Genomic DNA, 22218 nt, shown 5'->3' on the forward strand with positions numbered 1-22218 from the left:
TTGAAGTTGTAACAAAATCCATTTATTGCAGATTGTCAAATGAAATATTAACCAGAGAACAAGTCCTCATTGCCAGTACATTTTTTTTAAATCTAAGGCCACAACATAGCAACACAAACAATTCATGCATTAAAAGTTCACTGCATTAGTTATTCCACTCGACTCTTCAGAATGAAGTCACAGATTTCCACATGTTCAAAATCATTATCTGTAACTTATTCTTCCAAATCACATTTGCCCAATATAGTTCCTGGAACAAAACAACCTTCACACAATTATGGATAGTAAGTGAAGGCAAGAAAAATAAACATTCATTAATCCAATTTTAAAAGCACAACATTTTCACACAAATTAAAGGCATAAACGGATTTCTCTCTTATACCTCCGACCTCCAAAAAAACCCATAAACGTGATAACCATTATAGTGCTTAACTCGGTTCTGCAACAATGTCAGGTTTTCAGATGCTCAAACGTATTTTAGCAATTCACTAGGCCTTCATTTAGTCGCCTCTGCACTATTTTCATGAAAATCATAAACTAAATAAGGGAAGGTCTGCAGTTGAACATATGCACATACTGTGTTTACTTTCAGAAGCAATCCAACCATGACACCCACGAAACTCATACCCCAACAAGAGGCACTGAGGTAGATTTACAACTTGTTACCTGGGCGTTAACACTGGCATTGCAGATTGATTGAAACGAATGGAAATGAAAGTCAAGCAGTTTCTATGACGGATTGTCAAACCGCAATGCCAGCTTTACACCAGGGCAGCAAATTGAAAATCTATCCGTTTTTTGGGGGGGGGGGGGGGAGGAAGAGAAGAGGAGAATTGGGGAAAATAAAATTTAAGAATCCATGTCAACTCAGAGCTCCCCAGCTCAGATATGTTTTTCATCTGCACAATAATAAGGTAAGAAACTCACTATCAGACATTATGTTCAAACTAGCTTGCATTCTTTAATTTAATGAAATGTGATTTGCATTACATTAGTGATGAGCTCGAGCCTGAGTTTAAAATAGCCATCAGTAATTTTACAGTATTGTGGCATTATACCATTAAAAATCATAGAAAGACGATATCTGTAGCCATAAATAATTCTTAGATAAAATTGATTAAAATATGACATTTTTAACAGCAAGATAGATGTTGCCCAGCAGTTGGGTAACTATAATCATTTCAAATGCAATAATCCTCCTGCTGAAATATTTTTTATTAACAGTATCTTTGAAAAAGATTTTATTTGGAAAAGGAAAATAGGATTCATACCAATTTTGCACCAAATAATTTTGAAAGCACCTGGCAAAAAAAGCAATACGGCAATAGTTATATGTTTAAATATCCGAAAATCAAGAAAAAATACTTACGGCCAATAATAGAATTGATGTGCAATGCTAGCAATTGGAAATATAATAACTCAAGTCAAAAATCTCACCAACAAATTTACATTGTATTCAATAGGTACTCAACATACTTCTGTTGCTGCTGATGAATGGCCCCACTTGAAATGTTAATCAATCTCTCTCAGATGCTGATCAAACCAGTTGTGCATTTCCAATATTTTCTGTTTTGATTTCTGATTTCCAGCATTTGTGAGTTTGCTTTTTATTTTCTATTGATAGCAGGTATTTGATAACATCCCCATATCTATAATATATACTTGAAATTACCTGAAAAAGTAAATTGCCTTCCTTTTATAGAACACACAAATGAGATAGATATGATTCATGAAATGTTTGATGTATGAAAGGCAAAACAAAGAGATCTACTGTCGATATCCCTCGTATGGTGTGTGCAATTTCTCCATTTTTACATCTGAAGTGTCATCAAAACACTATTACATGTATCTATTAAGTTATACAAGACAAATACACAGAACTGAAATTACCATGGTAAGTCTCAGCTGACTGAATGCATTCAAGACAGATCCTTGACACTGCTGAGTAATGTCTCCTACTCTGCATTCAGTAGTAACTAAAAATCTCACGCAGAGAACAGCACAGCAAACAGCTCCACCACTCAGAGACTGATCAATCAATCAGAGCAAACACATTGGGTATAAAGGGATCTTAGTAAATGTACGTAATTGCTCACAGTTTGATGACAACCACCAGCTCTCCCTGCAAATTGCCTATACTAAAACTACTTCCCACTGTGCCTCTTAGGTGCAACTACTGCCTAGTTTGAAATCTGCTAAAGCCCGTATCCTTCCCCATTTTCTCGGCACATGTTGGAGTAACTATTTTTGTAAGACAGATAATCTGTGCCAACTCTTAAAACCCAGAAGTGAGAGAAAAAAATAGAAGTCAGGTGTAGATCGCAGTTGAGAATTATACCTGCGTTATGAGGTGATATCATGCTTACAATGTCTTTAGGTGGTGTTTGGAATTCAGAAGCAACCAAATCAAGACGGGTAAAACAATATAACTTTAAAAGAGATACATTTTGTGAAATTTGAATAAATTATAATTTCAGCCAGGTCAGGATGCATCCCATGATTTGAAAAACCTATCAATACTTGCTGTCTGGGCTCATATATTAAGAATAGTCACTCTGGTGAGGTAATGGGAGGGGTCGTCCAGTGCCTGAGGAATCCTACCCCAACGTGAATCAGCACTTTCCGGAAAGGAGGGGAGCAATATTAGAAACAAGTTAAACATACTAACAGTCTCATCAATATATATTATGGATCTTCTTCAATTGACTCGGTCATCATTTCACAGATATACAAACTATTACAGGTTCAACTTTTATGGAGCTCCAGGTTGGGGAATTTGCATTGCCTTTATGAATAATGTACAGCGCTTGATTACTTTTAAACATTAGCCCATACACTGACACCAAATCAATTTATCTACATGAGCAACCAGTGCTTTAATGTAATCACTGTCGCTCACTCAAAATAAATTTAGGTCAACTCCTCGTAAACCTGGCACATTCACCATCATCTCCTATCTGGTGCTCATATCTTCGGCCTGGTTCTTACCTCCTTGGTTTTGATTTCATACCACACTCAATATGAACACTCAAGTGGCGTGAACGCAGCAGTGCTATCCCAACAGTTTGGCTGTTACCGTGGTAATGAGAAGTGCAGGCAAAAATGGACTTTCTGCTCCTTCTTGATGGTCACGTGTAGATTACCTTGTAAACCAGGCACTAACCAGATGCACATAGGAAGTGAATAAGGCAACTGGAAATGATATCAATCATAAAACAAAAAGGTAATAAAAGCATATGTGGATGAGCTCTTAAAGTGGGCATTGTGATCTGAAAACAGCATATAAGGTGTACTAGATACATTATGGAACTGTATTGTTAAGTAATCTATCACAAATATCAGCCTAATTTTCATTACATGGTTAGGAATATTGCCTCAATCTCATCCAGGGAAACAACTGTACTCAACCAGTTTGGTACAATCAGATTCTGAACAGATATTATGGTGTTTGAGACAGTGTGGGATTACATTATTTATTAGGCCTCTTCAGCCCAGTCAGAATGTATAAAATTAGACAGCCTCATCAGTTACAGTTTAGTGGCTGCACTCTCAAATTGGATTTATTTAAAAAGTAATGTACCTGCACTAGGATTTAGTGCTCAGGTGTTTGAAGGAGCTAAAATGTAGGACCAAAGTCCCAGACAATTTTCTAATGCAGTGACAAACTACATTCCCATAGCGGCAAGCTCTGGCCACAGTTCTGGCGATTTAGTCTCAGAGCTAAGCCACTAATACAGGAAGGAAAAGAGTGCCCTCTCCTCTCCCAATGGAAAATAGTTCCCTAATCAAATCAGCAAACCAATTTTCAGCAAAAAAAAATAAATGCATGAATGTGGAGACAGAAGGAAGCCTGAGACACAGCACGCTGTGCTCATGTATCACAGAGTGGGGAAGATGTTTTGTAGAAGTCAGTCCACAATCTGACTTATAGAATGGAGTGATTGAAGATGGAAACCACTGTGCAGAATTAGGGCAAAAGCTGCATTACTCACTAAAATGGTGGTAAAAACTGACAACGTAAAAACATATCACTCTCGCAACTGCATTATCAAGACTATCTATCTGCTTCTGGTAGCTCAACAAACCTAGGTTTAGCTCAAACTGCATTTACTCAAGCATCCAAACTTACATTCATGAAGACCACAAACCCCCTTTAACTGAAAGCAATTTGGTTCTGTGGTTGTATGATTTTGCCCACATAACATTCTAGCAGAGCAATAAGCTGGCTGCATTAATGAACCAACACTTACCATGTTTAGACAGTTTGCAATTGGTCACCATCAAAGCAAATGCTTAAATTTGGCTTAGTGTTGCTTCTATAACTACAGGTTGGGTTCTGCTTCATGTAAGTGATGTCATTCCACTTTTTAAAAAGAATAAAGTCCTGTGATTATCCCACTGTCTTCATCCTAAATGAACACTGTTGCTTAGAACTGAAGGTATTCAATATAACCTTTGGTTTTAACTTGAAGATTTTGAACATATGGCCCCTTCAACCCAGTCAATATGTGTAAAACTACCCAGCCTCATCAGTATACAAACAGGACTTCCAGGTAATTAGCTAAATGTGAGATCTCTCCCCATTCACTCTCATTTTGCACAAAATCATAAGCTAAAGTCATATTTAGTTAGAATTAAATTAATTCCAACCGAGCTCAGTCTCAAAGCAATTACAATCACCTCTGCCCCAGACCCAATCAAGTGCCAGGCAGTCGGAAAGCACAGCAGCCAGCGCGTGCAAGATGTGAAAAGGACTACGGATTTGAATCAGGTAGTTTACACTGCTTTATATCTAACTTCAAACCAGCATTAAGTGTATTTCCTGTGGACTAGGACTGCAGCAAATAAGCACACACTTCAAACCAACAGAAGCTTTGCTGTTGTAATATAAAACAGGGGGTAGAGAAAGCACAAAAAAACCCACAAAAGTTGTAGCAGCTCACACTTCACACCGAAGATGTTCAAAGTAAAATGCTGCCTTTCCCTTTTATCATACTCCAGTGTCCTGGCACGCCAGTGTATACAATGTAATCGCGTAGATTTAAGCAAAAAAAAGCAAAAAGCCCAAAACCCAACAAATGTCACAGTCTGTGCCTCAGAATCCAAATTCTCCACCTCCAATAACTTATTTGGAAAAACACTGTTATCTTGAGCCGTCCTGTATGAACCATCCTGTAGGTCTGGATCCCTTTCTGTATTTAATGAAGACTCTGGTAGGAGGATGCTGCATAGGGATTATCTTTGTGTCCTCCATCACCAGCTCTGTGGAGAGTAAAGAACTTGATTATTTCCCTGCAGAGATTTGCAAGATGACATTTTTTTTAAAAAACAATCTTTTTGCTTTCATATTTCTATTCAAACTTCTGATTAGATCAGAATGTTTAGAAGCAAATCTATAAAAACAAAGTAAAGTAAGAACTTGCATTAACATAGTGCCTTATCACATCCTCAGGGCATCCCATTTATAATCAATGGATTACTTTTCAAATACAGTCACTGCTACGTAGGCAAGTGCAGCAGCCAGTTTGTACACACCTCAAACAGTACATGAAATGAATGACCAGTTCTTGTTTTGACATTGGTTGAGGGAGGAATATTGGCCGGTTAATGAGAGAACTCCCTGCTCTTCGAATAGTGCTATGGAATCTTTTACATCACCTGTGGCAGACGTCTCATCCAAAAAGGCACCGCCGACAATGCAGAACTCCCTCAGTACTGCTGTCAGCTGAGCTTATGCGCTCAAGTCTGCCGTTGAGCTTGAAGCTACAACCTTCGGACTCAAAGGTGAGGGCGCTACCAACTGAGCTAAAATTAAACTTGAGCCCTCACCACCTTGATGGCAAACATACCAAATCTTCCTGTAACTGCTTTGAAAACACCACATGGATTCTATAGGGTGGGATGTATTCAGCTGTACAGGGAACTGATAGCATCCTGTTTGGAGGCCTTTGGTTCTCCTCCTGAATTCCAATGAAATATTTCTTTTCAGACAGATAATTACACCGAATTGAGGAAAGCAAACAGAAGAATCATGATTGGAGGTTGAGGATACTTGAAAAGGAGCAGAAGCATTTCAAAGTAACAGGTCAGGCTGTGGTGTTGGAAATCCAATGGTATAATCTACATTTTTAGAATTGGTGTTGTAAAAGCGCAAGTTGGGAAGGATTGATTATTATGGTCTTTCAAATGAGATCGGTTGAAGTTAGACACATTAAGGAAGAACTGTTTAAAAAAAAATTAGACTTGTGCCTGTCTTTCAGGAAAAAAACAATTTTTAAAAATTTATGAGGATAGGGCGGGGGAGTGGGACTAGCTGGACTGCTCTTGCATAGAGCCTGCGTGGACTCGATGGGCCGAATGGCCTCCTTCCGTGCTATAACCTTTCTATGATTCTAATTGGAGCATAAACACAGATGGTGGGACAATGGGCTGAGACAGAGAAAACAGTTAACTGTAGACATGGAGAAAACATAGCAGGGAAAGGACAGGAGGGAAAAAAATATTAGCAGAGAAAACTGACAGAAAAAGGACAAGGGAAAAGAACAAGAATAAAAAAAACAAAGATAGGAGAATGGTAAGTGCTAGCGGGGAATGCAAAGCAATACTAAAAACAGCATAGGAAGCAGGAAAATGGCCAAAGAACTGAAACAATGGCAACAGTAAAGAACAAACAGATAAAAAAGAGCTGATGCAAAAGAAATGCCAGAACTTCTTAAGCAGCCAAATCAGCATCATGTATGTAACTGGAGTCAAAAGAAGGACACATGGTAGAACAAAGCCAAGGTGGCACACCGGTCATGTGCAAGGGGTAATCAGACTTGAGCAGAAATCTTTTTACAGATCAATAGAAAATAACTAAGGCAACAGAGCTTCTGTCAGTGCAGCCAAAAGGTCGGTGGAAAAGAAGGCTGTGGATCATTGCAGTAGCATTAATAAAATCTTTTTCAGTCAGAGGGCAATAAAGGAGTGCATAGGGCCATTGAAGGATTCCTCAGGGCAGATTCAGGTGGGCTCCCAAAACACGGCAGAGGTTTTAAATGACTACTTGCATACACCAGCCAAAATTATCCGTAACTCACACCTCCGCCAAATTTGCTCTCCACATTTGACCCTAACACATCAGCCAGCAGAATCTCTTCTCAGTGAAGAAAACATCATCTAATCCCACCACACTCCTTTTCACATTCCTGACAAGGCCACTATTTTGAAAGGCTTCTGGAATCTGTTTCTATTCATTTGATCTAGATCATTGCTTCTATTCAAGCTTATTTCTGATGATGTACAAAAAACATAAAATATAAAAACGCCTTTTAAACGACACAAGTTTTCACTTACAAAAACAGAAAATTATGGAAACTCTCAACAGGTCAGACAGCGTTTGTGGAGAGAACTGAGGAATTGATGTTTCTGATGAAGGCTCTACACCTGAAAAGTTAACTTGTTTGTTCTCTCCACAGATGCTGTCTGATCTGCTGAGTGCCGTAGCATTTTCTGTCTTTGTTTCAGATTTCCAACATCTTCAGATTTTTGGATTTGTTTACAAGTTTTCACATATTGTATAAATGGAATATTAAGCATGTAGGCACCCTTTGCATTTCAATCATGAAGCTGGCCTGCATAATCCAATTATAATGCTGCAACGGCTATTTCACACTGAGGCAGTGTCAACAGCTGCCATGGAAAGCTTCTCAACTGACACAATGCAGGAGATAACCATGTCAAAATAGCAAGGTTTCAAATTCCCAATGTTGTCACTCAACTGATTTAACTTATTGGTATCAATATACTTCAGGAAACTTGAGTGAATACACTTTAATGCTGTGTGATCCTCTTAACCGATCATCTTAAATTGCTCCCATTAAGAACATTTGCAACGACAAACCCTGTACATTGGAACAAAAGTAGCCATCCCTCCATTGAACTTATTTTACTATGGCAGGTCCATTTCTTTACTCCCAATTTTCTGCCCTACCACCATATCCTTTAACACCCTTATTTTGCAAGTAAGTATCTATCTCCCTTTTAAGCACCTTAATTGATCTGTATCTATGCTCTTCTGGGACAGTGCAATCCGCATCCTTACAACCCATTCTGTGAAGAAATCTTTCCTGGATTCGCTTAGTTCTAATTTTAAGATTTCATCCTCTCGTTCTGGATTCTCCTACCTTGCCAATTCCCTTCATTATTTTAAGCATCTCCGTGAGATCAACCCTTAATCTGCTCATCTCTAGGGTATTCAACCCAAGTTTACCTAGTTTTTCATCATAGCCCAATTTCCCCTAGGCATCATCCTGGTAAATCATTTGCTAGAATCTCTCCAAGGTCGGTATACCTTTCCTACGGTACAGTGCCTAAATCTGCACACAATACTCCAAATGAGGTCTGAGCAGCACTCTGTGTAACTGTAGTAGTACTTCTTGCATTTATATTCTATGTCTCATGTGAAGCCTAGCATCCAATTAGCCTTTTTGATTGCTTTTTACACCTGCAAAGTAGCTTTTAATGAATTACTTACATGGATTCTTAAATCAGATTGTTCATCTATACTCCCTAGTGCTTCCCCATTTAGACTGCAATCCCTTCTGCCAATCTTACATCCAAAGTATACCACCTCACACTTTTATGCTAAATAGTACCTGCCACCGTTCCAACCAACAGTGCCCTGAAGTGACAAATCGAACAACCCTCCCCACACCCACCTTATGTAACTGCAGGTCCATTTGGTCAGCCCACCAAACAAGAGTTGGGTGTGTACCATTCATCCACTCGCCTACAGAATCCACAGAGGATCTCCTTTCACTTCATTTATGCCCGATACTTCTCCCCTAATGCTGCCTTGCGTTGTGGGATATTTTCATCCATTTTAGTACGGCTGTCAAAAATGAGGTGCCAATCTGGTGAAGCTACAACTCAGGACTACATGCATGCTAAAAAGCAGAAGCAACATGCTATAGACAGAGCTAAGCGATTCCACAACCAACGGATCAGATCAAAGCTCTGCAGTCCTGCCACATCGAGTTATGAATGGTGGTGGACAATTAAACAACTAACAGGAGGAGGAGGCTCTGCAAACATCCCCATCTTCAATGATGGTGGAGTCCAGCACGTGAGTGCAAAAGACAAGGCTGAAGTGTTTGCAACCATCTTGAGCCAGAAGTGCCGAGTGGACGATCCATCTCGGCCTCCTCCCGATAACCCCACCATCACGGAAGCCAGTCTTCAGCCAATTCGATTCCCTCCATGTGATATCAAGAAACGGCTGAGTGCACTGGATATAGCAAAGGCTATGGGCCCCGACAACATCCTGGCTGTAGTGCTGAAGACTTGTGCTCCAGAACTAGCTGCGCCTCTAGCCAAGCTGTTCCAGTACAGCTACAACACTGGCATCTACTTGACAATGTGGAATATTGCCTAGGTATGTCCTGTCCACAAAAAGCAGGACAAATCCAATCCGGCCAATTACCGCCCCATCAGTCTACTCTCAATCATCAGCAAAGTGATGGAAGGTGTCGTCGACAGTACTATCATGCGGCACTTACTCACCAATGCTCAGTTTGGGTTCCGCCAGGCCCACTCCGCTCCAGACCTCATTACAGCCTTGGTCCAAACATGGACAAAAGAGCTGAATTCCAGAGGTGAGGTGAGAGTGACTGCCCTTGACATCAAGGCAGCATTTGACCAAGTGTGGCACCAAGGAGCCCTAGTAAAATTGAAGTCAATGGGAATCAGGGGGAAAACTCTCCAGTGGCTGGAGTCATACCTGGCACAAAGGAAGATGGTAGTGGTTGTTGGAGGCCAATCATCTCAGCCCCAGGGCACTGCTGCAGGAGTTCCTCAGGGCAGTGTCCTAGGCCCAACCATCTTCAGCTGCTTCATCAATGACCTTCCCTCCATCATAAGGTCAGAAATGGGGATGTTCAGTTCCATTCACAACCCCTCAAATAACGAAGCAGTCCAAGCCCGCATGCAGCAAGATCTGGACAACATCCAGGCTTGGGCTGATAAGTGGCAAGTAACATTTGCGCCAGATAAGTGCCAGGCAATGACCATCTCCAACAAGAGAGTGTCTAACCACCTCCCCTTGACATTCAACAGCATTACCATCGCCGAATCCCCCACCATCAACATCCTGGGGGTTACCATTGACCATAAACTTAACTGGACCAGCCATATAAATACTGTGGCTACAAGAGTAGGTCAGAGGCTGGGTATTCTGCGGCGAGTGACTCACCTCCTGACTCCCCAAAGCCTTTCCACCATCTACAAGGCACAAGTCAGGAGTGTGATGGAATACTCTCCATTTGCCTGGATGAGTGCAGCTCCAACAACACTCAAGAAGCTCGACACCATCCAGGACAAAGCAGCCCGCTTGATTGGCACTCCATCCACCACCCTAAACATTCACTCCCTTCACCACCGGCGCACTGTGGCTGCAGTGTGTACCATCCACAGGATGCATTGCAGCAACTCGCCAAGGCTTCTTCGACAGCACCTCCCAAACCCGTGACCTCTACCACCTAGAAGGACAAGAGCAGCAGGTACATGGGAACAACACCACCTGCACGTTCCCCTCCAAGTCACACACCATCCTGACTTGGAAATATATCGCCGTTCCTTCATCGTCACTGGGTCAAAATCCTGGAACTCCCTTCCTAACAGCACTGTGGGAGAACCTTCACCACACGGACTGCAGCGGTTCAAGAAGGCGGCTCACCACCACCTTCTCAAGGGCAATTAGGGATGGGCAATAAATGCCGGCCTCGCCAGCGACGCCCACATCCCATGAACGAATAAAAAAACTGTTATATTTCCAACATTTTACTTATTGCAACCATAAGGTGAAAAGGAGTGAAGAGACTGCTCACCATGTTGTCATGGTTACATAAAGCAAGGATAATGGGGAAAAATAAGCAAAAAGAAAGTATTTATAAAAAGAAATGAAATAAAAACAGATGGTTATAGAATCATAGAATCATAGAAGTTTACAACACGGAAACAGGCCCTTCGGCCCAACATGTCCATGTCACCCAGTTTATACTACTAAGCTAGTCCCAATTGCCTGCACTTGGCCCATATCCCTCTATACCCATCTTACCCATGTAACTGTCCAAATGTTTTTTAAAAGACAAAATTGTACCCGCCTCTACTACTGCCTCTTGCAGCTCGTTCCAGACACTCACCACCCTTTGAGTGAAAAAATTGCCCCTCTGGACCCTTTTGTATCTCTCCCCTCTCACCTTAAATCTATGCCCCCTTGTTATAGACTCCCCTACCTTTGGGAAAAGATTTTGACTATCTACCTTATCTATGCCCCTCATTATTTTATAGACTTCTATAAGATCACCCCTAAACCTCCTACTCTCCAGGGAAAAAAGTCTGTCTATCCAACCTCTCCCTATAAGTCAAACCATCAAGTCCCAGTAGCATCCTAGTAAATCTTTTCTGCACTCTTTCTAGCTTAATAATATCCTTTCTATAATAGGGTGACCAGAACTGTACACAGTATTCCAAGTGTGGCCTTACTAATGTCTTGTACAACTTCAACAAGACATCCCAACTCCTGTATTCAATGTTCTGACCAATGAAACCAAGCATGCTGAATGCCTTCTTCACCACCCTATCCACCTGTGACTCCACTTTCAAGGAGCTATGAACCTGTACTCCTAGATCTCTTTGTTCTATAACTCTCCCCAACACCCTACCATTAACGGAGTAGGTCCTGGCCCGATTCGATCTACCAAAATGCATCACCTCACATTTATCTAAATTAAACTCCATCTGCCATTCATCGGCCCACTGGCCCAATTTATCAAGATCCCGTTGCAATCCTAGGTTCTGGAAATACAACAGGTCTACTGGCATCTAAAAAGAGGAAAGTTAGGTTAACGTTCTGGGTGTAGATCCTTCTTCACCTTGTACAAGCAACATGTACATACAGGTATTATTGAATAGTAACTGATCCTATACTGAGCTAGGACTCCAATACAATATTAGTGACTAGATCCTACAGATTTGTTGATCTACTTCATGAAGACAGCATCTATTTTGTGATATTCATGTCACCGGATTTGGAGAGGGTTAAGGCTGGAGTGATAGTGAAGTGGCCCATTTGACCAGCAATGAGTCTGCAAATCGAATAAGTTTTCTTTTAAGGCATCTGTACTAGAGACAGGTGGCAGTGACTGTATACAGGGAACTCCAACATCAGCCTGGGTTTGAACTAGAGAAGTCAGCATCATCGCTGCATTATTATAACTAAAATACAGCCAACGTGTATAATAAGTAAAAAATAAAAGTGGTGGTAATGCAATATATAAACTTCCATCCAAACATACATCAATACAGATTACTATTCTATCGGAATATGGAGGCCAGGTCAGGATAAGGGGCTAAGGCCACAGGTCTGACATATTGTTATTCATCGCATCTCTAAATACCTCAGCAAATAAGTCCTGTAATGAAGTTGGCCACATGCTTGTGTTTAAAAGGACACTAGTTTCACCTCAGGCAGAGACCAGTGCAGTCCAAGCACTGCCAATTTTATCAGCATATCCTCAATTGACTTTGTAAGGATGGTGGAGAGCCAATCGCAGTATGGGATATGATCTTGATACCATCAAACTCAATTTAAAAGGAAGCAAAGAAGCCCCTGCAGCTTTTCATGTTTCACAAAAGCACTTCTGATGCACAAAAATCATAATGTGTACAAGATTACCAGGGAAATGGGAAGAAGAAAATCATTTAAAGAAAACAAACAGCAGATAGCTGCACTAGTATAACAAAGCACAAGCATTTACAGAAGCACATAATCTAGATTGACACTTCCATGCAGTACTGAGGGAGAGCTGCACTGTCGGAGGTGCCGTCTTTCGGATGAGCAAGAAATGAGTGGTGGTAATGCAATAAATAAACTTCCACCTAAACAAACATCAATACATATTACTATTCTATCGGAATATGGAGGCCAGGTCAGGATAAGAGGTTAAGGCCACAGGTCCGTCTACCCTCTCAGCTGGATGTAAAAGATCCCATGACACTAATCGAAGAGGAGCAGGGCAGTGCTCTGGACATCCTGGCCAGTATTTATCCCCCAACTAACATCACCAATAACAGATTATATACTCATGTATCTCACTGCTGTTGGTGGGACCTTGCTGTCCGCAAATTGGTTGCTGTATTTCCCTACATTACAACGGTACTTAATTGGCTGTGATGCACTTTGGAATGATCTGAGATTGTGAAAGGCGTTATATAAATTCAAGTCCTTTCCTTTTATTTATCGAAGAGTTCAGCGCAACACATGAAAAACCAGCATTTTTAATCATTTCAGCTGCAGCAAACACCCAGTTTTTAAATCAGTTAGATTTTCACTTCATGACCACTCCGTTTAGTCAGCAGTAACCCATCAATGAAACCTGAATGGAAATAATGGCAAAAAATGCTGGTAAAGGCTCAGCAGGTCATTCAGCACCTGAAAGAGAAAGATGGTTAACTGTGTGATAGAACCGTCCTGATGGAGGATCACACTCAAACCTTTAATCTATTATCCTCTTTCAAATGCTGACCAACCTAACATCATCCTTTTTTTGATTTTACTTCAGATTTTGAATATTTATTTTTTGTTCATCTAAATCTGAACTGAATTGCATTCTAATCACTCATTCCACCAAACTCAATTGGCTATCATCATTTCCTCCTTTGCAGGAGTAAACTTTTTTAAAAAACTACTAACAGTGGGCAGGTTACCTCTCGAATGCTGAACTGAATCTACGGGGCGAGCTGAGAATCACCCAATCGAGCTTGACTGATACGTATTACTGTCCATTTGGTATAGTCAAATCATGATCTGACCCACTTGTCAATACGCAAGAAAAAAAGTAACATTTTTTAAACAATCTCCCTCATTTCCTCCAGGATTTAAGGTGAGAGGGGAGAGATACAAAAGGGTCCAGAGGGGCAATTTTTTCACTCAAAGGGTGGTGAGTGTCTGGAACTAGCTGCCAGAGGCAGTAGTAGAGGCGGGTACAATTTTGTCTTTTAAAAAGCATTTGGACAGTTACATGGGTAAGATGGGTATAGAGGGATATGGGCCAAGTGCAGGCAATTGGGACTAGCTTAGTGGTATAAACTGGGCGACATGGACATGTTGGGCCGAAGGGCCTGTTTCCATGTTGTAAACTTCTATGATTCTATTAGGCAGGCCCAAAGGCCTCTTCCCATTCAAACAGGATTTCTTCATGTTCCCTGCTCCCTCTACTTGACCATCGGTGGCCATTCTTTTACCTACTGCACAGCTGCCTTGTCACCTCCATCTCTACTTTCAGCAAAAAGGTTTCCCAAATTCCTTCTCTCTGGCCAGACCCTCAGTCACCCGTTAACTCGCAATTTCTTTTCTTCTACTGTGTCCGTTTTATTTCTGCTTTATAAAGCACACTACATTTATCTTTATGTGACGAGTGCTACAGAAAAGGAAGCTATCGTTGCTGGTACCTGTGCAATTGCATCTCAACAAGAGTCAGTGTTCAGGAGGGGAAAAAATTGGAAAAGACAATGTGGACAATGGCCATTAATACCACGGTGACGAGGCTGAGACAATCAGTACACACACCCATTCATTTCTCCATCATTCACTCTATCCTACCCAACGTCACCATCTATATCTGCTATTCCTAATAAATCTGTCAATAGTTTTCGTCAACCTGAGCTCATCTTCCTCACCCAGTCAAAAATAAAAACTTCATTTTCAGCGAGTGCCCATTAGGCCCGAGCGGACAAAGGAATAAATAACAATTGCTATGACTGAACGTAGAGCTATTCAATCATTGCACAGCTGCTGTTTCTGTCAAATGCACCAAGTGTGACATTATGCTATATATGTTCAAAAAAGGAAGAACTAAGTAGTGGTTTTATATTGCATCAGTTTCCCACCAATCTAAACTTCCCTCAAGGTTCCCCTCTGCCACATCTTTCTCCCATCATACCCTCACTGATATCATCTTGTTTATGAGATACACCTCCTACTCTCTCAACCCTATTCCCACTAAACTGCTGACCATCCAACTTCCCTTCCTGGCCCCCATGCTAGCCGATATTGTAAACGGTTCCCTCTCCTCAGGTACTGTCCTCATTTTCAAATGTACTGTCATCACACTCCTCCTCGAAAAAACCCACCCTTAACCCCTATGTCCTTGCAAACTACTGCCCCATCTCCAACCTCCCTTTCCTCTCCAAATTCCTTGAACGTGTCGTCACCTCCCAAATCCACGCCCATCTTTTCCGCAATACCACATTTGAACCTCTAAAATCAGGTATCCGCCCCCGCCACAGCACTGAAATGATCCTAATCAAAGTCACTAATGACATCCTATGTGACTGTGACCGTGGTGCACTATCTCTCCTCCTACTTCTTGACCTGTCTGCAGCCTTTGACACGGTTGGACACACCATCCTCCTCCAACGTCTCTCCTCCGTTGTCCAGCTGAGTGGGACTGCCATCGCCTGGTCCAATCGCAGCCAGAGAATCTCCTGCAATGGATTCTCTTCCTGCTCTCCCACCGTTACTTCCGAATTTCTCTGAAGATTTATCCTTAGCCTCCTTCTATTTCACATCTACATCCTGTCCCTCAGCGACATCAACCGAAAACACAATGTTCCACATATACGCTGATGACACCCAGCTCTACCTCACCACCACCTGCATCTATATAGCACCTTTAACGTAGTAAAACGTTCCAAGGCGCTTCACAGAAGTGTAATCAGACAAAAACTGAAACCGAGCCAAAGAAGGAGACATTAGGACAGGTGGTCAAAAGCTTGGTCAAAGAGGTAGGAAACATTTTAAAAGAAGGAGGGAGAGGCGATAAGATTTAGGGAGGGAATTCCAGAGCTTAGGACCTAGGCGGCTGAAGGCACGGCCACTAATGGTGGGGTGAAGGAGGTGGGGAATGCACAACAGGCCAGAGTTGGAGGAATTCAGAGTTCTCAGAGGATTGCAGGGCTGGAGGAGGTTACAGAGATAGGCAGAAGCGTGCTATCTGGAACAAACAATAAGTCACTTTCCCTCTTATGCATTTCAATTTCCAGGAATTTTTTTTTTTAAATGTCACAAGAGATAAGATACAAGTCTTTTAGCTAACTGTAATAACTAGTTTAGCTTCTAATCCTTTCATATCCACAGCTCTGATTTAATTTAACAGCACGCTCATTCTTCGCCAGGAATGAAAAACACAGGGGAAACTGAAAACCATTCTGAGAGAATTGATGCCATTAATTACAAAGTTTTGACAAAGGGTCCAAGATTTTCTCCTTTCAGATGCTAATGAAGCAACTGTGTATTCCCAGCATTTTTGGGTTTTCATTTCTGCTATTTACAAAGCTTACACTGAAATTTATTTTTTGAATCACCTTTTCCATTCATTAAAAAGTGGCAAGTGGGATATTGTTCCACATTTGGCCCCATGCACTTCATCAATCATTACCAAGATCGGGACAACATGGACAAAGAAATCATAAACATTGACAGTACATAGAAGAGTAATAAAGCATACATTTGAAATGATTTATATCTTCAAGTTGGCTGACCAAATGTCTCAAAAGCAATAGTGAGTTATGATACAGTGCAACGAGTGGGATAAACAATGCTCATGCTCTTTAAGACATGTGTTTATACTACACAAGGTATTAATTGATTAGATATAAATATTAATTTTAAATGTTGTTGATATTTATATTGTGAAGTGGTTCCATTGTTGTGCAACACATTTTTAATTCCACACTGCCAGCTTGAAATATTAAAAATGTCAAAATAATTGCATAATGAAATATAAAATGAGAAAGTTGGTGTATGATTTTCCATATCATTATATTCAACCTCTTGAATCACATGTAAACTCTCCAAGTAGAATTTCTCCCCAATTCCCAAATTTAGTGAAATCCGGCCATGGAACCCATATTGTTCAACTCTGACCAATTCCATTTCAGTAGCTAACTCATCCACAGCCCTAACAGCAAAATTCCTCCTTATGTAAAGAATGATAACTCTTCCAAAAAGTGATGGTACACAGGCTGCAAAAGAACTGAACAGGTTTTTTGGCTTAATTTTTTTACCAAGGAGGAGACAGGTAACTTATTTGATCTGGAAAGGGAACTAGAGGATGTTGCAGAGGCAAGTTATGACACTATTCACATTCCTACCAGCACTATTGCCGAACAGTTGGGCAAACTTAAGATAATTATATCTCAAGAGCTGCATAAGATGCATCAGAGGATCCCTAGAGATATGGGAGGAAATTGCAAGAACTCTGGCACAAATTTTCCAGAAATCACTGAATACTGGGGACTGGATAAAGGCAGATGTTTCTCCCATTATTAAAAAATGGTAGCATGAGTGACCCAGGAAACTATAGACCGGAGAATTTGACGTTCATAGTGGGTAAAGTTATTAAGACAAGATCACGGAGCATCTGAATAGAAATAACAGGTAACCAATATGGGTTCATGAAAGGGACATCTTGCCAATTTATTTTATTGGCTTTCTTTGAAGGTGTGACAAAGGAGCTTATCTTACAATTACCAGGATGGTAAAAGGTGAACCTTGGTCTTTTTCCATCTAGCAATTCCTATCATCCTGAGACCACACAGTAGATTTTGCACAGCTCTCCTCCTGGTAGGGAGCCTCGCACAAAGCGAGTGTAAATCAGGGAATCAGCCTGCCAAATTCATGATGTTCCCAATTTTCAGATTATTAAATTAATTGGCAGTGCCACAAATTTGTTTTACTGGCCTCATGGTGCCCTGTAAAATTTGCCCTTATGTGCTTGCAAAAGCAAACGTCCACAGATTCTGTAACCATTCGACTACATTAAACTGATTTGACTGAAGTCCAAATGCAGTCTTTATATTTGAGGAACAGGCATGTTTCTGAAAACTCATCTCTTCCGTGTATCGGAATGCTACAGAAATACATTTGCTCTGACCAAAATAAAAGCTCTTCTCCATGCTGGCAGTTCTCACATTTACTGCAACAAGAGGAAACCTTGCTGCAAAATTTACAATCACAGCAAAAGAATTCAAATATCATTTTGCTGGTTCTGAATACCAGATTGGTGCACCACCACCTTCTCAAGGGCAATTAGGGATGGGCAATAAATGCTGGCCTCGCCAGCAACGCCCACATCCCATGAACAAATTAAAAAAAAACAACAAACCCAATTTTGGTTTTAGAAACTACATATGCCATAAAGGCAAAATACTCTAGGTTAGAATCTGGGCTCTATTTAGATAGGGATCTAAAAAGTGCCGTATGGCCTCATGTAACCAAAGCAGAAGATAATTCGGAGAAAATAAACATGACTCATTCAGTGGCAAGTTCAACATTTCAGCTCAACAGGGTTCAAAACTAATGAAATGCACATCTGTTTCTTGGCACCATTTCAAAGCAACAAACTCTCTCCTTACAGATGCTGCACATGGACATTAATGACACAAGAGCATTATTTTGCAAATACAATATAGGACTTCAAAGTCAATACCAAGCACATTGCACAGCAAGGGTTACAGAAGTGGTAATGAAGCACAGTAAGCAGTATGGAAGGTGAAAATTGATGAAAGCTAGAAAGCAGGGTCGGCAATGAAATGAATATATGCCAGCACAAAAAAATATCAAATGAACCAAGTATTACAAAAGAAAATAAAGGAGACCTGAAACAAAATACCCACTAGTTATATTATTATTGTAACGCATGTATTAAAAAAGTTCATCTTCAGTGCCTTTAATAACACTCCCCTTAATGTTTCTATTTTTGTTGCTTTCCTATCTCCATAGTCAACAGCTGGTCTAAGCCACAGCACAGTACCACTTCTCAATGGCCATATGCTACTGATACCACTCCATAACAGCAAGTACGAGGCAGGTGACAAAGGCCAGGATAGATCGAGCTATCGATTTTTCCTTTTGCTCAAGAACAGGCAAGGCTGGGCTATTGGGAGTCGGCAATTTCAAATTCAGTTGGGACTGAAATTCAGAACCAGATCCCTTGCTTTCGACACATCACTCCTCCACTTGAAGTAGCACGTTGGTCAGCCTGAATCTATAGAGGGCTGACTGCTGACAAACTGAAAATTCATGTGAATCGCACTGTGGAAAGCTGTAGCTCACTGTCCCGGGACTCTGGTCCATGCCTTCATCACCCACCGCTAGACATGCCATAACTAACAGGATTTCACAGCAGGCAAGAATTCAGTTCCCTTCACAATCAAAATGCAATGTGATTAACATTTTTCTTGATTATGGTACTAGTCACTATATTTTCAGCAGGTATGAAGATATAATACATGTTTCGCCCAGAAATGAAGGATCCGAGGCCTGAAACTCCTCTTTTAAATGATAAAAACAAGAGAATGCCCATTGTCTCCATAATTAATTACCTAATAAAACACTGGGATGGCTGCGTGTGATTTCCTTTGTTTATTTGTCCCAATTCATTAAAGAAGAATTTCAACTACATTGAATTTGCCAAAGGGACTTTTACATCCTACTGAGTCAACATTAGGCACCGGTAATTTCAAGGCTTGTTTTAAACTGGAACGCCAAGCATAACATTTTATTTGCATTTGTTACGTGGGCCAAAGGGTTACCTAGCTGACTTTGGAAGGTTTTGAGCAGCTTAGGCCCAGTCCACACCTCTCACATATGCATGATTACAATCTTCTCTCCAATTGAATTATGATGACCTCAGCCCTGCACAACAAAAAGGAAACCGAAGGGACGAGCAATCTGGCTGCCTCCCGGGCAATGGGAAGTCATAACTTCAGCTTGAATGATTGATCATCTGCGACTACTTTCTGTACCAGGAAAAATTTGAATTGTGCAAAACCTACAAAGTAGTGTTGTCTACAGAAAGATGAATAAATGGGAGGCGGTGCAGAACCTAACATACAGTCAAAGGAAGCTCCTGGCAGCTTTGTTTTTTTGTCACCTGATACTTCGGAGGACACTTTGTACAAAACGGGAAAAAAGTACAACATGAATCGCTGTTCCAGATCTGGATGGCACATCATTTAGTACACATCCCTTTCAACTCGGGGAGCTGTCAGACTGATGGGTGATAGTCTCTTCTCGCTGTTAACTGTAAGAATCCTACATAAAATTAGCCAGTTTGAACCCAGGTCAACAGCTAAATACATATAAGATTATGAGGGGGCTTGACAGGGTAGATGCTGAGAGGTTGTTTCCCCTGGCTAAACAGTCTAGAACTAGGGGGCATAATCGCAGGATAGGGGGTCAGCCATTCAAGACTGAGGAATTTCAGAGGGTTGTGAATCTTTGGAATTCTCTACCCCAGAGGGCTGTGGATGCTCAGTCATTGAATATATTCAAGGCTGAGATGGATAGATTTTTGGACTCTAGGGGAAACAAGGGATAGGGGGATCGGGAGGGAAAGTGGAAATGAGGTCAAAGATCAGCCATGATCTGACTGAATGGCGGAGCAGGCTCGAAGGGCTGTATGGCCGACTACTGCTCCTATTTCTTATGTTCTTATGTTAATACAGGCGAGGAAGACCATTAAGCCTCTCTTAGTTTATCCTTATATAAAAATCTGCAGTCAACCCAATTCTTAGACGGCATGGCCCTATAAAATTAACTGTAATTTAATACAATTTGGCATTCTCACTCGGGCCACATGGATGGTTGGTGCGAGAGATGGAAAAACTCAACGCTGCAGTGGGCAGTTACTCCTCTGAGATAAAGGCAGAGTCACATTGTGGGGCACAGCAAAAGGAGCTTTACTCCCTACCTGTACCTGACAAAAGTCCAAAATAGCATAAATACTCAGTTCCCCAACACTAATACCTTCATCAAAAAAAAAACCTTCATCTCCACAACAACATAAAATCTCTTCAAAAATTAATTACGCTTCTAAACAAGTTACTTAAATGCAATATCATCTATAATAGGTGTACAGGTATACAAGAAATGTTATTAACATCCTAACATGGAGGGCAAGTGAGAAAGAATTATAAATAAAAGCATTAAAAAAAGAGGGTCCACATTAGGTCTACAAAACTGCATCTTTTCATGAGAAAGTTAGTGCCATACAACAAAATAAACGGTGCTGTACTTATAACACGTTAGAGTTCCTCATAATTCAGTAATGAATAATAAAGAAGTAACAAGAGCTGGAAAACCAAGCTATGTGCCGTGCATAAGCTGCACAATAGATATTGGGGAATGGTCAGTTTTTACCCTGCATGTGTGATAGTTGGTGGATCAGATCTAGGGTGCGTAAAACCCTCCCACATAATGAAGGCAGATTAAATTGGTCAGTTAACTCTTTGGTGTACCCGACAGATACACGCTTACTGTATCGTCAAATTGCCACTGTTGACTTATTTTGCACTGGACTGCAATCTAAACAGGTACCCGATTTAACCAAAGATTTGGAAGTACTAATTTTACTCATATTGATGATCTGTGACAGGTTAACTTGCAACATACAGCATTAAATGGCTTTGATATTAAAAAAAAGTTAAAAGGTAACTAAAAAATATACTAATTTCAGCAACATCCACTTTATTAAACTTGGCCCAGTACTAAACCCATTACCTATAATCATTATGCACAGGATTATCCTGGAAGCACAACACACACCGTCCAAAGATTTTGAAGAATTTTCTCTAATTTAGAATCTACAAAATATGCATTTACCAAATGCTTTACTGTTTATTTCTAATATGTATAAATTGAATAACATTAAATATATTTATTGCAAGTGCAGTTACTCACATATAACTGTGCTGTTATTTACAATATAATTACCCGTTATCATCCTCCTGTATTGTCTTAGCAGCTGCTTGTGTTGACAGTTTAATCTGCAAGTCCAGTCTCTGCAAGAAGTCTTTGGCGGATAGTTCCTCAGGCTGAGTGGGCCTGTTGTCAGGATCTTCTGGGCTCGAAGATGAAGAACTTTCTTCTTCTATATTCAGCGGCCTTTCATCACTGAGAGTGTGCGTCTCCCTGGATTCATTCTCAGGAGAGTCCAATGAGTTCAGTCCATTAAACAGTGACCCTTTCTCAGATATGACTGGGATAATTAGGGTTTTCCTCAGGAATATGCAATCACTTGTGAAGAGTTTATTTGCTCTTTTTATTTGCTCCATCTAGAACAGAATCATGATAAATGTTATTATCATCCTAACTACAGGCTTGTTTTACAATAT

General features: G+C 40.7%; 1 protein-coding gene across 1 annotated transcript in view; it reads right to left on the reverse strand.

Annotated features, from left to right (window-relative positions):
* Positions 1 to 22218, reverse strand: part of lysmd2 (LysM, putative peptidoglycan-binding, domain containing 2) — a 48786-nt gene continuing 26568 nt past the window's right edge. The window contains exons 2-3 of the mRNA XM_067971442.1: positions 21818 to 22158; positions 1 to 5262 (exon numbers count right to left, since the gene is read on the reverse strand). Coding sequence (XP_067827543.1) covers positions 5199 to 5262; positions 21818 to 22158 — 405 coding nt within the window. The 3' untranslated portion in view covers positions 1 to 5198. The remainder of the gene's footprint in view (positions 5263 to 21817; positions 22159 to 22218) is intronic.

The sequence above is a fragment of the Heptranchias perlo genome, chromosome 34 (genome assembly GCF_035084215.1).
Source record: "Heptranchias perlo isolate sHepPer1 chromosome 34, sHepPer1.hap1, whole genome shotgun sequence".
Classification (NCBI taxonomy): domain Eukaryota; kingdom Metazoa; phylum Chordata; class Chondrichthyes; order Hexanchiformes; family Hexanchidae; genus Heptranchias; species Heptranchias perlo.